The following is a 17500-nucleotide window of genomic DNA, read 5'->3' as shown; positions in this document are numbered from 1 at the left end:
GTTTTGGGGAAATCATTTGAGCAGAAGTTCAGAAGTATTAACTTAAAGGTCAAAGACATGTAAACTCAACTCTAACATTCACTGAAAGTTTCTACAATTGACTCTCATTTCCAAAACAAGCCATGAACCCAAATTTTGTGAGAAGCTTGCCCCAAAGCTTGCTAAATAAAAGTGGCTAGTCGATTAATGATCTTGCGAACCATAAAAAGCATTAATCCCTAGTTCTTAAAATACTATAAAATGCTTGATAACCTCATTGAATTTTCAAAGATGCATTTTGCAACGGTATTTGGAAATAACTTTTGTGTCAAAGTCTTTCCACACAAATTGTACAGTACGGCAACATTTTGGCCATAAGTTTTACTGGTGTGACTCAAAAAGAAATGGGGCACTGTTGTCAGGATTGTAAGCTACTCCCCGACTGATCTCTGGTGAGGAAGAGAAGCAGTTTTATTAATCTATGATTACAAATACAAAATAGGCACTACAGGTACAGGCTGAGCCATCTTTTTGCCATTCCTTAATATATAGTTAAAAAGACAATTATTAATAATAACAATAATAATAAATAAAAATAGCAATAAAAACAACAATGATGACAACAAAAATAATAACAATAATATTAATGATAATGATGTGCTTCTGGGCATGAATTATGTTTTCATTCATGACAGTTGGTTCATTGTATTTGACCAGTAAAAGTGCTTCACTGGGTCTATTTGTTAGAAAAGTGGAGTCTCATCAAAATGTGTGGGCACAGTTCGTGGATGTTTAAAATCTTGTGAGGGTTGTGCTCTATGACTGATTAATCACCCAATGAATCACTGTTACAACACCAAAACAAGAAGGCAAGTTTATAAAAAAGTTGAGCATTTCTGCAAGTTGAAATTTTCTCATGAGCGCTAATGGGCAACAAAAGTCTACCAGGTAGGCAACTAAAAAGACACGGGGAACCAACAAAAACAGAACTAGTTGCCCAAAGGGCAAATTAGCAAGAAAGTTAGTGTCGAACACTGCATTAATAGCCGTCAAGCTCATTCTAAGAGCTTTGCGGCATCCAAAAGTTTTCTTTACTCTGCCTCCTCGACTCCTCAACCTCTCTTAATTCATTTATGTTTGTTGTGCCCCAAACCATTGCAGGAAAGAAAGTGAGTGCTTTGCAGGCTGTAAGTATACATGTAGAATACAGTAGGGGCAATTGTACATGTATGGTTTACCAGTTTTGTCATTTAAGTTAAGGTTGTCATTTGCTAACACAGAAGGCTCAACTTCCTACAAGCTGTCTTGTTCACAGCTTTTGGGGTTTTAAATAAGAGTCACAACAAAGAATAGAAAAAATATGTGCACTGCGACAAATGCTTGAGTAACTACATATGATATGCAAATATCTTCTGTGTAACATGCAGCAAAAATTGCTTGTATCACTGCCATACATCTATACCTTAACCTATAATATACCACAGAACCTCCCAAACTACCGGTAAGTTGAGACTTTTATTTTATATCAATTTTAAAAACAAAATTATTTTGTTCTATTGGGGACAATGGGTGGTTGACTAGTTTAATGGATACACAAGAATAATAAGCTGTGCATTAACGTGGTACTGTACAATCACTTCTTCCTTAAGATTTTGAAACTCCATCTACTAAACACTCCCTGTGCTAAATTTTAAGCCTTCATAGCAGGGATGAAAAGGAATTAAAAACTAGAAACTGGCTAATTTATCCAGGTGCGAAGAAGATGTGTTTTGAAAAATAGTTGGCCTTCTCTAACACGTAATAGTTGGCTTTCTCTAATACATAATAGTTGGCTTCCTCTAACACATTTGGTTTGCAATGTCCTTCTTAGTATTGCTGGAGTACTTAGTGTACAAGAAAAAACTCATAAGCTAACCAGATATTGAAGTATAATATGAGGACATAAGCCCTAAAATTCTTGAGAAAGTGCTGCCATTACAGTTAAGACCCAATTACGTACAGGTAACAAAAAAATGAATTATTTTGGCAAGACACAACTCTAAAAAAGTTATCAATGCATGGCAACTGATACATATCATGGTAAGGGCTGATGCTCACCATCCCTAGTTCCTTCTCTACTACGACTTTCTTCGGTTTGTGCATGTTTTCCCTCATCCAACCCATGATGATCATCCATTACTGCAAAAACAGAAATTCAAAGCATTATTGTTAAACACAAAATCACACAAATGCAATTATATTTTAAGTTACAATGACTGTTTTAAAATAACATACATGTACAGCCTTGTAGATTAAAAGCTGTTCCTCAGTAAAGGGAAATTTAAAAGAAAACAAAATTCAATCAGAAACAACTGCAAGAGTATGACTATCTCATCAAGACCTAGGTTTTTAAAGTCTATTTCAACTGACAATGAAACCAAAACAGAACAGACTGAATCTCTAGTGGCAAAGTTTAGCTGGTGAGAACTACATCTTATTATATGGCTAGCTCCGCGAGCAGGCAAGATGAATCAAATCCTGCGCTGTGATTGGCTACCCGAGCGGGCAAGATGGAGCTATCTTGCCCACTCGGGACTACCTGCCGTGTCCCGCAAGAAAAATTTCCCCGAAAGCCATATAATAAATCCTTTATTGACCAAGCTTGTTCGTTCACGATGGCTGGATATTGGCCTCGTTCTTTTTTTGCGAGTTTATGGACCTCGACTCCGTCTCGGTCCATAAACTCGCAAAAAATGAACTTGGCCAATATCCAGCCATCTTGACCTCACACTTGGTCAATAACCCATATATATTTACCAAGAGATAAAAGACATCCTTGAGAATAAAAATACAAGTAGATAAACAAACCGTTTTCTCCTTCTTTAATTGTTTTTACATTAAAAGAACAAAAAAAACCCAAGTATCCAAAAACATGAATAAATTCTCCAGAAGATAACAAGAATGGCAATGTTCCTCACACAAGAGCTGGCACAAAGAGATAATGGCAATACCACCTAATGAAGACATGACAAGGTATTGCATGTATCCCTATTTAAACAATAGAGAGTTTCTGTCGAGGAACTATCGGTTGATAGTTGCCCCATGGAAATTTGATGCTCTTAAAACAAATATGCTAGTTTTAAGAACATCAAATTTCCAAGGGACAACTATCAACCGATAGTTCCGAGACATAAACACTCTATTGTCTTTATCGTTCACCACTAAATTTTCTTCCGCGCGCCAGTTCAAAATTCATATTGAATTATTTTCAACTTTTTTAGATGAAAGCCATGGAAGGTCGTTGAAGCCAAATGTAAAATTTGAAAAAGAAAACAGACAAAAACCCACTTAATATATTTCAATTGTTAACTTTCTGTAAGCCCGCTTCTTTAGAGAAACATTTACACGGACGAGTACTATCTATCCGGGTATTTTCCTCAGACAGGCACAATGGGCTGATAGTGTCTCTCCACGGATGAACACTATTGCGTCACGTGATCAATTTAAACCAATAAGAATCGGAGAAAATTCAGTGGTGAACTATAATATGTACTAATTGGACCAGCCGCATAGAAAAGGAAACCTAGGCAAGCACTTCTTGAAGCAGCCTCACATGATGACTATACACACTGTGTGTCTACAAAACACTGCTTCGTAACAAACAGCTTAAAGGTAGCAAGTCAACAACAGAGGAGAAGAAGAACAGAAGGACAAACAACCCTGACCTTACCTGGTGATTCCTTAGCACTATATTGCGAACGCTTCAAGCGCAGAATTTTACACTTATTCAATAGCATCAACAACAAAATCATTACTCATGGATTGTATGTTATTTGGATTATTTTCGATTCTTTTGCATAAGTTGTTTATTATGTTGTTCCTTATGCTCAAAAATTCATGTATGCCTATCAAAGTTCATCAAAAAACTGTGCCTTCCAGCCACCGCAAAATGTAATGCGGAGTGATAAAATAAATGAATAGTACTATTTAAAAGACCTGGCAAAATAGGGTAAGACTGGTACATCATATCTCTTTTGCAAGCATGGTGACCTATTTTAATTTATTTTTAGAGACTGTACTTGGTAGGAAACATTCAGGGAAATGTATTGTGCATTTGTTTTCGTGATTGTGCCTAGGAAATTACTTTTAAGCTTACTTTAACATGGGTAGAAATCATTCCCAATACTGATAGAAGCAAAGAAATACCAGACAAAATAAAGGCTCGAAAGTTCAAACTGTCACAAGAATGGTAAACTCGATTTCTTGACATCCTGAACTAAACTCAAATTTCTTGAACTGTAACCAATTTTAATCCTTGCAGTCCTGCACATTATTTCGAAACTACTGTTTTGCTCTGCTCTATAGCATTTTTATCCAACTAAGCTGTATATTTGGTGGCATTTGGCGATACAAGGTGGTAATAATATGGAGGCCTGTTCTGGTCAAAATTGTAGTAATAAAATTGCTCCACAAGTCAGTTTTTTCAGTCAATATTTTACTTTTTATGAGCTTGCTGTGTATTTTCATCGGCGGTACAAATTTCTTTTTCGAGGTGGTTGCTTATTTTTTTTTTTAGCAGCCTGAATTATTTTAATTTAGTCAGGTTAAATTTTTTGTGGGTACTACGAACGAATTTTTTCACTCGTACTGCAAATTATTTTTGACTGGTACTGCGAATTATTTTTTACTTGTGGTACTGAGAATTATTTTTTCATTGGCGCTGACAATTATTTTTCAAGGTATCGTGAATTTATTATTTGGCCTACAATACATTGCGGGCTTGCGATTTGAGGGGGACTGGCTCGAGTACTTTCCCGCTCGATTTCTTCGCGCCATCTTTGAGGTTTCATCTTTTAATTGTATTGAAAATATTTGGAGATGGATAAATCTGTTCAACGGCAGATACGTGAGATAGCCAATAATGCTGTAACAGAAATCAGTCGAATTTCTCAGCTAGTGAACTCCACTCACACTGCGGCAGCAAGTAATCAGCGAAGTTCTTCCTCTTCGAGTCCATTATCTTCTGGTTCTGCTTCTAGTGCCCTTCCGTCAGGATCAGAATCGGGATCTTCTTCTAGAAGTTCAGGAAGTTTGGTAAGTGAACTGCACCGAAGATTCCCGAGTATGCAAGGAACAACTCATCGTAGTTCTGCTCCTACTTCGAGAGGTAGAGGCCGCTCTAATTCGACACAAAGGGTTGGCCGTCCATCGAATGAGTTTGCCATCAAAGACATTATTATTGTGGGTTTACAGTGTGAAAAAACACCAACAACTCGCCAGGAAAAGGTCAGTCTCCAGCGCAGAAATCGTGTTATAAGTGGATTTACAATTGACAAAGGGTGGAATGAAAAAACCCTTTACAATAAAGTGAAAGCACAGTTTCCAGAGGAATGCAAATACATTGAGTTCGAATTCGTGAAGAATATCTCTGGAGTGCTAGTGAAACCGACATTGGCTTCAGGGGTGAGGATCAATGGAAACATTTTGCTGAAAAACATTGCTTCTACAGGTGCTGTGTATGTGCGTTTACTGGTCGAAGATGACCCTGATGAGGTGGACAGTGGTATTCAAAGGAGTATGGATGATTTCATGTCAGAAGTAAATCAAGAGAGCATCATCGTACAAGATGAGGTGCAATCTATGAACTGTGAAGGGCCAAATACAAATAGACATAAGGAAGGGGAACATGCAGAGGAACAGGCACATGCAGTCGAATCTGCAGATGATGAAGAGCGAGATAGTGGAGAACAACATGCAGCCATAACTGTAGATGATCAAGAGGGAGGCAATGGAGAACAACATGTAGTACAACCTGCGGCTAATAAGGAACAGCCTGTAGATAATGGAGAGCCTCTCAGTGAGGCTGACTATTTGAGAATCATTGATAACATTACTGTCAATATTATTGATGAATGTAAGGGATTTCAAAATCCAGTTGCCATCCTGAAGAAAGCCCAAGAACACATTTTAGATGGAAGGCAGTTGGACATAGTTGACCCTTCAACAGAACTAAAAGGAAAGACCAACTTTATAATAATAGATAGGGACCATGTTTTTCAAGATGCATTAGCTGAAGTAGCATTAATTGACAACTTAAGGCTGCCACTTGAGGTAAATTTTATGGGAGAGGGAGCTCAGGACTTGGGGGGACCTAGAAAAGAGTTTTTCAGGTTAGTTCTCAAAGAAATCAAAGAAAAATTGTTTGACAGTGGACTCATCGAGGACTTTGCAGAACGTTACTATACATCTGGTATAATAATGGGATTAAGTGTTCTACAGAATGGGAAAATTCCCAGCTTTCTGTCTGAGGAACAACTTCAAGAACTTATTGATGATTCATCTGAGCATTCCCCCTGCATTGTCAACCTACGAAATGGTTTACGTAAAGTTGGAGTCCTGCAACTGATGGCAAAGCTTCCTTAGTTTGTTTTTATACCTTTTCAGGCCCTCTTCTAGCAAACTCAATGTGAGGAATCTTGTCCATTTGTTGGAACCAAAGTTTGCAGAGGAGGGTTCCAATACTAAGAGGTATGAAAAAGAAGTATATGCCGCATTTTACAAATACGCGAAAGAAGTTGCTTCAGGGAGAAGGGTTACTGGATCCACCACCCTAACCCTTAATCACATTTTGCAATTTGTTTGTGGCGCAGATGAGGAGCCAGCATTGGGGTTTTCCATTTCCCCGCAGATCAGATTTGTATCCAGCAGTGGGAGCTTCCTCCCTACTTCAAACACTTGCACTAATACATTGCATCTCCCATCTCCAAGCAGCACAGTCAGTCTTCCTTCAGATGACATACTCTTTAATCTGTATGACTATGCTTTTGGTAGCACATACTTTGGAATTATTTAACAGATTCCAATAATGTTATTGTAGAGTTAAGCATTATTATATCTGTTACCAAAAGGCTCTTTTCAGAAATGAGGATTACAAGTTTGAATTGAAACTTATGCTTTGTCAAGAGTTAATTTATAGAAAGGGGACAGTTTGTTTTGAAGGTTTTTACATTACAACAACTTGAACCTTGAAGTCAACTTCGATTGAAAGAAGTCTGTCCCTTGAACATGATGTTGTTAATCACAAATGTTTCAGTGGCCATGTTAAACAATGATAATATTATTCATGACAACATCAGGCCATGTTGAGTTTGAACAGTTTTCAGTTAACTGACAGAAAATGGTTTTCAATCTAGGATATTCCTGCTTCAATCTAGGATATTCCTCATTCTTGGGTTTCCATTTTAACAACTTAGCTTTTGGAACTGGTTGGGTTTAGTAATGGTGCTTTGCATCAGTTTTGTATGTATTCAAGTGAGATCTCTAAATAGTGTTTTCTCCAGCCTTATTGATACATGTACCTCAATACTTTAGTGACAGCTATGGGAAGAGGTAGCAAAAGTTTACTTTCATACCCGGTATTTGTTACTTAACTTTGTCATTACTTTCCTTGAATAAAATGTTTATGTTATCAACCCAAGTATCATTTTTCTCTTTTTTCAGGGAAATTCTTTATATGGGAGAAATACCCACTCTTAGTACAGGGAATAGGCTATAGAACTCAGGCTGATGAACTCTAAAATGTTTTCCTGAATGGTTTCAATTCTCATATTCTGATGGTGTTCACTACTTTAGTTCATTGGTGTGGGTTTTGTTTGTGGCAAACAAACAAACAAAAGAATCAGAAAGAAGATAAAAGAGGCAACTGTGTAACAACTTATCCAGGTCATTACCACTCTTAATGTTAATGAAAAATGAAAGTGGGAGCTATTGAGTGCACTTTGAATGAAGAACTACAGACCTGTCATTAGAAAACATGGAATGGTGACTGTAAAATGGGTACAAACGCCAAGTTGTTTTGAGGGCAGGTGGAGGGTGTGGGTGTTAACAAGATGATTTTTTAATCTTTCAAAGTAGGTTTTCTATTGTGACTCTTATACATCTGACTTCTCCCTCTGTTCATAATGGGATACAATTTTGCAAAGTGTCCCAAGGACACAAAATGGCTGTTTTGTAATAACCTGACTCAGTGCACTTAGGGTAATGCACTTTACCTTCTCTAAGGTCTTGTCAAAATCTAGGTTGAGTTCAAATCTTTCCTCCAAAAAGCAGCAACAAACGGAGTTTTTTATTATTTGACACAGAAATCCTAGTTTTCAAAATTGCAAGCAGACAGAAAAGCTCACATTAACGGGGTTTTCCATCAGTGACTTCTATTCTTAAGTTTCTTCCTCGTTGAAAAGGAATAATGTCATGAGCTCGGCACTATTAAGGTAATTGTTCCGACCTTGATTATGGTCATTTTGAAAGGGATCTGGCAGTTGCATCCTTTGCTCTTCTGTGAGCACAAAGGTTGGTGGATCAATCTGTACCTGGTAGTCTTCATCGCTCACTGTAACTGATTCATCAGCGTCAACACCATACTGTTCCATTTCATCTACAGTAAGTGCAGTGTGTTGAGAATTCATGTTTTGCAGCATGCCACTCGTCCACAGCTGGAGAGGGGACATATTATGCTCTGTTGACACTGGCCTTTGATTCATTTGATCAACAAATTCTTCAAGAGATTTATTGATTCTTGGTAAGTATATGTAATGAAGACAAAACAGATGCAGTTCATTTAAAGGGTCAAGAATACCAGTTTTTTCCATTTCGTCAAATAACTTTGCATAAAAACATAGGACGCCAGCATAAACATCCCTGTGAGCTCTTTCTACCCGGCAATTGTGAACAGATGATCCTGTGATAATACTTCCCCTGTCTAAGCCTCTTCTTTCCAACATGAACTGGGCAACAAGAACATTCTCCATCCCATAATCACATCTTGCTCTTGATGGCAACCCATAGGTTTTTGTGCTCTCCTCAAAAAGTCTTAATACAGTCTCAGCTTTGTTATTGTCACAACACCTGCAATGGGTAATCAAACGTGAAAATCCATCTATACAAACATGGACTATAAGTTTCCATTGGATAAGCTTGTGGGCCGAGTCAAAGTGCCACAGCGAGTTGGGTGTTGGAACATTATACTTTCGACGATAAATTACCAACTGCCACCTTAAAGCAGTGCCTACAGAGTCTAACCGTCGTAAACAGTTGCTCACCCTCCAGCGTTGAACTCGCAACCCTCTACTCCTCAAGGCTCCAATAAATCGTCTCCTACCAATATTTGGTGTGAGAAATCCACCATTGCTGACATTTGTATCAGCTGCAGTTATTTCTTTGTAGATTTGATCTAACTCATCATCAGATATGTCTGAATATTGTTCAAAATTATCACTTATACCTAACACCCTTCGTCTTCTTTGAAGCGTTGATACACTTATGTGAAGCAACTGGGCTATTTTTTCCCATGAAAAATGTATAGAACGCAAATATTCTATTTGTTCTTTCGTTATGTTCAAGGCCGGTCTTCCAGGTCCTTGACCCTCCATCCTTGGACTTGGTTGAGGATAAAATGAAACAGAATTCTCTGCACTTGATGCAGTAGTTTCACAAGACACGAGAAGTCTTTGAAGAGATTGCACATTGCTCTTCAAACGACGCACATGTTCAAGAAGGGGATCGCTCATTTGGGAAGTCATGTCATGCTCAATAAGGGTTAGAGTTGTGTACGAGTCTTGCAGCCGCTGCGTAGTCTCTTCTATTAAATCCTCGGTCCAGAAAACCTCATCACTTGCGCACACACCAACGACTCCTTTCAAATTTTGTAAGAAAAGGTGAAAACCTCTTTCGTTTCTTTCTCTGACAATGTTTCGCCTTGGCATTCTTTTGGATAGCACTCGCACAATTTTCAAAATGGCCGCCTACTAAGTCAAAACACTCGAGCCAGTCCCCCTCAATCGCAAGCCCGCAATGTATTGTAGGCCAAATAATAAATTCACGATACCTTGAAAAATAATTGTCAGCGCCAATGAAAAAATAATTCTCAGTACCACAAGTAAAAAATAATTCGCAGTACCAGTCAAAAATAATTTGCAGTATGAGTGAAAAAATTCATTCGTAGTACCCACAAAAAATTTGACCTGACTAAATTAAAATAATTCAGGCTGCTAAAAAAAATAAGCAAACACCTCGAAAAAGAAATTTGTACCGCCGATGAAAATACACAGCAAGCTCATAAAAAGTAAAACATTGACTGAAAAAACTGACTTGTGGGGCAATTTTATTACTACAATTTTGACCAGAACGGGCCTCCATACTACAACCATGAACCGCGCTCGGCCCATGGTCGCGCGGTTAATTAATAAACCACGGGTAGAACATGAACCGCGCTCGGCCCATGGCCGCGCGGTTAACAAGGGAGGCAGAGGAGAGAGAGCCTGGGAACGAGGTTAATATACCACAATGACGTGTCTCATACCCAGATCTCACTCTGTTTGACGGGAGATCTGGGTTCTAGATTAACAATGACGCGGGAAAACGTCGCTTTTCTAAAGACGATAGATTTCCATTTTGGTTGGTGCGAAATTCAATCGAGTTTTCTCTTGATTTTGCAAAAAAATACGCGGTTTTCGAACGCTCCTCGATGGCTCCCCTCTTGTTAATAATAATAATAATCATAGTAATAATAATAATAATAATAATAATAATAACTTATGTAGCGCTAAAGTTATAAAATATTCTAAAGCGCTTTACAATGTTAACTCGTGGGATGGTAAAATCCTAGCGAAAACGCCGAATTTGATTGGTTTAAAGGCAAAGGCCCTTCGCCTTGTGACGCGTAAACAAAGGTTGGCAAGTTATCGCTAAGCTAACAGAGGCGTGCGCTGTGTCGCATGACTGTGGGCTAAGAATCAGACCGAGGTCGCACGCCCAAGAAAGAGGAGAGAGTTTGGGTGATGAACCTCGGACCGTCTGACACTCAGGCGACTCGATTTGTACAAATGCGTCATTCGATTTGTACTACACTTGACCTGGCACCAGCGTGTGACCGCACCAAAGCCGCGACGGCGAACATTGCTCTTGTTATCGAATTATTTACCCAAATAAAGCACAACCAATTCTTCTTTCTTGGCATAGCGAGACAAAAATTACTATGAAAAATTCGATATAGTTTCTTGTGTTTCAATCTTTTTTTCGATAGCTGAAAAAAAATTCTTAGCTTGATCCAGCATTGAACACTACCACCTCACTGTGTGCATGGAACGAGGGAATCCTTGATCAGCCTTCTTTTAGGGTTTTTTTTTAACCATTCTATTCGAAACCTTGCGTGTCTCAGCCCGTCATCTGAGCGCAAACTATACAATTAATTCTACGTTGTTTACTGAAACACAGATGAAATTGGAGTGATGTTTTGAAAACGGATTCATGTTTTGACATTTTATGAAGGCGGTCACCTCATTGAAAGACTCCGCATTTTGCTGGCTCTTCATGGCTGTTCTCTTTTCTCATTGTCCTCATCACTACTCTCTTAACAAGCACATTGCAGATTTTAGATCTTAAGCGGGATGAGAAGTATATCCACTTTTAGATTCTGGTCACTTTTAGCAGTAACAGTGTCCTTGACAGTCTTGCGTGCAGTAGCCCAAGAGAAACGTCGTGTTAACAGTTCGCTATCTTTTCTGCCTGGCGATGAGTCCCATGAGCAGTGCTTGACTCGGGGTGTCAACGTGCAGCGTAACGTGTCTAGCGTTGTAAAAGCCATTTTTGCCGAGTGTTCCTGCATATATTCTGCACAGATGCGCCTTTGCACAGTTTGGACACTGTTAAACAAACCAAGTAGTGTAAAATCATCATCAGACATCAAAGTAGTTACTAAGTTCGTTACAGGTTTTCACCAAAGTCACGTCAGGCCAGTCATTACGGGAGGATGCGAAGACTACACGAGCACCATTAACAAACTTTACGGAAGTGACAAATTAAGTTATCTGACAGCCCAAAACGTCAATGCCTCTGCAACTGACTGGAATTTCTGTGATAAAATGTTTCAGGAAAATAACATAGGCTGCAACTATACTGTTGTTCCGACAAACATCCAGAACTGCTCCAGCATCTGGGAGATATAGAGGATATTACACGGTGGCGAGAACATAAAATTCATATCTTCGAGCCAACGTGTGATGTTCTCTTTATTATATGGAGAAACCAATTCAACAAAAGCAAAAGGCGGGAATCGTGCCGTCATTGAACGATACGACACTCACAAAGGTGACATACGGAAAATACGCCACTCGGGTCCCGGATGAAGTGGCGTATGGAATCTACGAGTGGTTTAGTTCCCAGTAAAACACTCTTCTCCATATAATAACTATTATTACGTACCTTCTTTCACGAACGTATCCAAGCACAGACAAGTCAGTAAGAGGTACCAGTTGAACATCGAGAATGGCAAACACACTGTTATTGAGATTCCCATTAAAAGTGATAGTTCTCTCGCCATGTCGACGGAGAATACCCTGCTCTTTGTTGCCCAGACGCGAACTCAAATAGCCGTTACCCGCTCAAACGCCGCATCAGAACTGAGTAGAGAAATTCGCAGTGGCGGAATGCGTTTTTTAGGAAACGATGTTTTGTACACCTTACCATTGGCGATTCTTCTTTTGAGGATTTATTTATCGATAGAATACTCAACTCCATGACGCTGTCACTAAGATACAAAAACCATAGTTTAATCCGATGGAATATTTATGGTCAATATTGCTTTCTTGATACTCAGTACACTTGATAGTTAATTTCTCCCCTTTTCTGGCCGGCGTGAAAAATCTTCCTACTTCCCGCTCCAATTCGAACGATTTTTGCCATACTACTGGAGCTTTCAACTTTCCCCCGCAGCTTGTCACCGTCCTTTCGACCAGAAAAGGGGAGAAATGAGCTATCCTTCTTTGCGTTGGAGGGGAAATTCGAGCAGCAGATTCCAATTTTGGCTAGAAAACGGCCTCGCGGTACGGGTCTTTCAAAACAGCGCTCTTCGTCTATATAAAGCTGCAACAAACACCTCAAAAAACCCTGAAACAACAGACAAAAGAAACCAGGGAAGGTGAGTATATTTTCGTTATATTATTCAAAAGGTAACATTTTATTTCGTTGCGCGTTTTTATCCCTCGTTATTTTAAACTCCATACAATGACGCCCGTTGTAGAGCGCTCAAATTCTCAACGGACTGAAGTGTAACACAACACCGCGTACTTTAAGTAGTCACGTCCCACTCGATACGCGTACAAAAATCATTTCTATTTGATCGATTTCTCGAATCGTGAGTTTGCGATGCCTGTGGTGTCATGTTTAAATAACTACCGGAACCTTTTCAGAACAACCGTGCTGAGTAAAAGTTAGCTAAGGTCAGTCCATCATTCATACACGACAGATATATGCACGATTAATCAATCAATTAATTAATTTTAATTTGATTAGTGCTCTTTGTTAAAGAGTTCGCATTTCATACTATTACTATATTTTAAGGTATGTACAAACACGTCATAGGAATTGTCGCGAGGCTCGTATTGTGTAACCCGAAGAGGAAACCCATCAGAATTTCTTTTGGGGTGCGCCGCTCATGTCAGGTAGCGGAAAAAGAAAAACGCTGTGGAATGTATGGGATAGAAAAATGTAATGTATGGAATAGAACCTCGATATAACGAATTCTTCGATATAACGAACATAATCCGGAAGCCCAAACGTAAAATCTACCTCGAGATAACGAATTACAGTGTTTCCTTGTTTACATAGACAATTTTCTGTATAACCTCTATGTTGCAACATTTTTAAATCGCTACTCGGAAAGTGTCGTACTTTTGTAAACAAAAGCTGCGCGTCTGCTCAAAAGTGAAAATAATTGATACTGAAAGCCACCATGCTTAACGAAGTGCATCTCAAAACGCGGCACTTCTGGGTGACGAAAATTACATTGAATTGCGTGACAGAAGTCACCTGTGTTACAAATCAATCATTAACTATGACCTCGATATAACGAACATTTTGGTCGTTTCCCCTCAAATTCTTTATATCGAGGTTTTCGATATAGCGAACCCTCGATTTAACGATCTCTCTGTCTCTCTGTCTCTCTCTGTCTGTCTGTCTGTCTGTCTGTCTGTCTGTCTGTCTCTCTCTCTCTCTTTAAATGAGGCGAGAAAATAACCTGAGAATAAAAACAAGAATAAAGTCACCGTCGTTTAAAATTAGACGAGAAATCATTAGGTGTTCACCTTAAACATTACGACTTTCAAATTATCAAAACGAAATTGGTAACCTAGAAAATGACAATTGCTTAATTAGTAAAAGCTTTAAACAATATCCGCGAAGTTTAACATATAAAAATGCTGTGGCGAGCTGTGTCGAGCGTTTTTTGTCGATTATTGCCCAATTACAACGGCACAAAGCTTGTATTATTTTAGATCCTGACTCCAAACTCAGTTGATTATTTATTTCTCCTGCAGTAGTCAAACATCTGGCATGTAATCGTAACCTGCTATCATTCAAATGAAAGACCTGCCGTGGGACGAGCATAGGGCGACCACGAGACGAACATGGGGCCACCATGGGGCCCACATTCTAACACATTTTGTTCAATTTTTGCTTAACACTTCCCCTACGTAAAGCGTTTACAATTCTTTAAACCTAATGGGGAAAGAATTGTAAGAACATAACCACCAGGGGCCTAACTTTCGAAGAGTAGCTTTTTCCTTGAGCCTCAAAAAAGCCTCAAATAGCACGCTATGAGTACGTATTTCAGAAAAGCAAAATATCACATTGCTGACTGTTCCAACTCTGCAATGCCATATCGACATTCTCTAAATAAGGAGAAATGTTCTGTATGGTTCTGCATTTTTATAGAGGGTAATGTCCTTCAAACTTGGCCTTATTTTACTCTCTGATCTAGTTAAACATTTTTTTCTTTTTTTGTTCTGTTATTCTCTTTTCCATGAATAGACGTTTTGTTAATTTTATATTCATAGCAAGATCTACATCTAGATATTTACCCTGTTACTTGGTAACTTGATGTCCAACAAAACTATAATTACATCAGTTATTTTACAGAAAAAGATATTTAAGAAATTCATCCAGGCGCTTCTCATATCTGATGAAAGTCAGTCTCCAATTATTCCGATGAAGCCATTCTATCATCTCGGATCAGAGGACATTGCCTGTTCATTCTTGACATCCTCAATAATCATTTTGGCAATTTTCCACGCCATTTCTTCTTTAGTCTGTGAAATTAAGTAGCAAAGAAAAAAAAGCGATCTATAGTTCTGAAACATTATAAGTTCTACAGCTATGCCATTTGTATAGGTAATCAAATGATTTCGAGTGCGGTTTGGAATAAACAAGCCCTAGGACATTTTTCGAAGACTAGGAACATTGCACAAGTCCATAGGGTGAATGCAAATTTACGAATGCTTATGACTACTGGCTACTAATAGACAAGCAGTTGAATTTCAACTTTCTGCACACAATTTCAACTTTGCGCACTGTTTGGAATTAACTGACGAATTCTGAGTCAACCAACATGCTGAAATTTTTGCATCTATGTTATTATGTGGAATAAGCACCATTTTTCTAGTAGGTTACTTATTTCTATTCCATCTTCACTTTGCATAAAAATTAAAATTTCAGTTGAGAATGCACAGACAATAAATGAGTATATTATTATATTAAAGCATTATAATAATAATATATGTTACAATGCACTGGTGTTGCCTTAAAACTATCTATAAATAAACATACAAATGTGCTAAATTATTGCAGAACGCAATACAAAAATCCTTTGCATTCTTCATACATTCCATTAATCCTAAGGTCATGTACCTTACCTTATCCTCTCCTCCAGAGACAAATTTTCTCATGGCCTTCCCTAGTTTGGAAGCTTTAAGAAATCAGTCAACCAGTCAGTCAGGCAGGCAATCGATTAAGCAACCAAGCAAGCAAGCAAGCGCTCGATCGATCGATCGATCGGTCGGTCGGTCGGTCCGTCAGTGAATCAATCAATCAATCAATCAATCAATCAATCAATCAATCAATCAATCAGTTCTCTAAAGCCCGAGTCCCACTTAAGACAAATTTCTGAGATGGCGCAAAATGTTGCCGACAATGTTTGTCTCAGAAGTTGTTCGAGACAATTAATACGTTGTAGTTTCGGATCGCAATTGACGACAAAATTTTCTGTGACATCAACAAACCCTTATCAGTCCTTGTCAGTCTCTTCACAATATACTGCGCGGGCTTTCTTGCATATAGTTCCCTCTTTTTTTATACAAAGTGAATTACAGAACAGGTTACCATGAATCAACGTGAAATTGCATTGTTTCTGGCTTTCTATTTCTATCTTCTTAACATGGTTGAGGTAACGATGCACAGAGAGTCATTCTCCTTTCTTGCATCATGCAAATAAGAGCACGTCAAGCGCAAATTTTGATGCCAAAATTGTTGCATTTGTACACCATTGTACTGATGGCGAATCCCGAACAGCTGCGCCGGCCTATACCTTTCCTGCTAATCGTAAGAATTATCTGAGACGCTATCCCAAAAGGGAAAATTTGACCTAAATCGTGAATTCATGACTAGAGATGCGTGACACACAGTAAAAGTCGCACTGAGGAATGAAACAAGAAGCGAGAACATTTTCAGGGATTTTTGAAATTGAATGACAGCTTAATCGCAAGAAAAACATTTAATGTTTGTGTTTCGTAAAAAGTCCTGTTGCAGGGCAGGAAGAAGGCTTCTCTGAAGATTTGTATCCGTGGACAAGTTTTTGTCCGCGCAGGGACAAGTAGGTTGGTCAACGTGGTCAACTGATGAGAGTAATCTGACAGCCTTTTTCGTTGTCAAAACAAACTTGTCCTGATTTTGTCTGAAGTGCGACTCGGGCCTAAATTTACTTATTAAAATCAATCAATCAATCAATCAATCAATCAATCAATCAATCAATCAATCAATCAATCAATCAACCAATTCTTCCATCAATCGTCAGTCAAAAGTGAAAGCAAGTTCAGTTACAATGTAGCACAGTAGCCAGGGTCACTTAAACAAACCTGACCAATAAAATTACTGCTGATGGATAATGAATTTCAACTAGTCATTTGGACCAATCAGTATTTTGAACCAAAAAGGAAACATTATAAAGATTTAACAATGAAGGAACATTAGGAATATTATTTAGGAACATTGATATTAACTCGTGAACAAAAATACGGTACAGTAAGAGAAAATTAAGATAATTTTACCCTAAGTTACAGCCACCCTTCCCCCCCCCCCCCCCCGCCCCCCGTGATATCGCATTAAAAGTAGTTCTATCCAACATGGCGTGTGTTCACTGATGATCTTACATTTGGCGACGAGGATCGCGGATTACAAGAAGAAAACCAGAAGCAGAGAAGAGAACATCAGGGTAATCTCGTAGCACTTAAGCGACCGAAAATTTAGAAGAAAGAAGAAGAAAAAAGAGCAAGAAAACGCCGAAGAGAACTCGCGAAGAGACCACGTGCTCGATAAGAAATCACACCAGATACGCCAGGCCAAGAAGGAACCGAAGGACACGCGCCGAATCCGACAGAAATAAGAGTACTCAGCGTCGGAAAATCACTAAAGATAAAGCCATTTAAGATTCCAGAAA

At 38.7% G+C, this 17500-nt stretch overlaps 2 protein-coding genes and 1 pseudogene across 6 annotated transcripts in view; 2 read left to right on the top strand and 1 right to left on the bottom strand.

The window, feature by feature from the left end:
• Window positions 1–17500, bottom strand: part of LOC110065452 (A-kinase anchor protein 10, mitochondrial-like) — a 98618-nt gene that overhangs the window by 4877 nt on the left and 76241 nt on the right. For 4 of the 5 annotated variants that reach the window (XM_020772588.2, XM_089279222.1, XM_089279224.1 and 1 more), the window contains 2 exons: window positions 15702–15754; window positions 12922–15098 (listed from right to left, as the gene is read on the bottom strand). In XM_020772588.2, coding sequence (XP_020628247.2) covers window positions 15012–15098; window positions 15702–15754 — 140 coding nt within the window. In that variant the 3' untranslated portion in view covers window positions 12922–15011. Of the gene's footprint in view, window positions 1–2076; window positions 2158–12921; window positions 15099–15701; window positions 15755–17500 lie in introns of those variants that run through there. The other variant, XM_089279223.1, reaches the window with a different exon arrangement.
• On the top strand, window positions 4837–7430 carry LOC110065449 (uncharacterized; annotated as a pseudogene).
• Window positions 11403–12533, top strand: LOC149097278 (uncharacterized). Its single transcript, XM_089279765.1, has 2 exons — window positions 11403–11943; window positions 12184–12533. Exons 1-2 carry the CDS (start codon window positions 11403–11405, stop codon window positions 12531–12533), a joined length of 891 nt encoding a protein of 296 aa, XP_089135891.1.

The sequence above is a fragment of the Orbicella faveolata genome, unplaced genomic scaffold, assembly GCF_042242905.1.
Source record: "Orbicella faveolata isolate gen_17 unplaced genomic scaffold, um_ofav_v1 contig_47, whole genome shotgun sequence".
In the NCBI taxonomy this organism is placed as follows: domain Eukaryota; kingdom Metazoa; phylum Cnidaria; class Anthozoa; order Scleractinia; family Merulinidae; genus Orbicella; species Orbicella faveolata.
This window is presented reverse-complemented; position numbering and strand designations above follow the sequence as displayed.

Bases quoted from the DNA above. Each gene is read 5' to 3' on its own strand.
- LOC149097278 (XM_089279765.1), top strand. From the start codon at position 11,403: ATGAGAAGTATATCCACTTTTAGATTCTGGTCACTTTTAGCAGTAACA. The intron at 11,944-12,183 runs GCATCTGGGAGA...TCCCAGTAAAAC, and splicing joins AAACATCCAGAACTGCTCCA to ACTCTTCTCCATATAATAAC.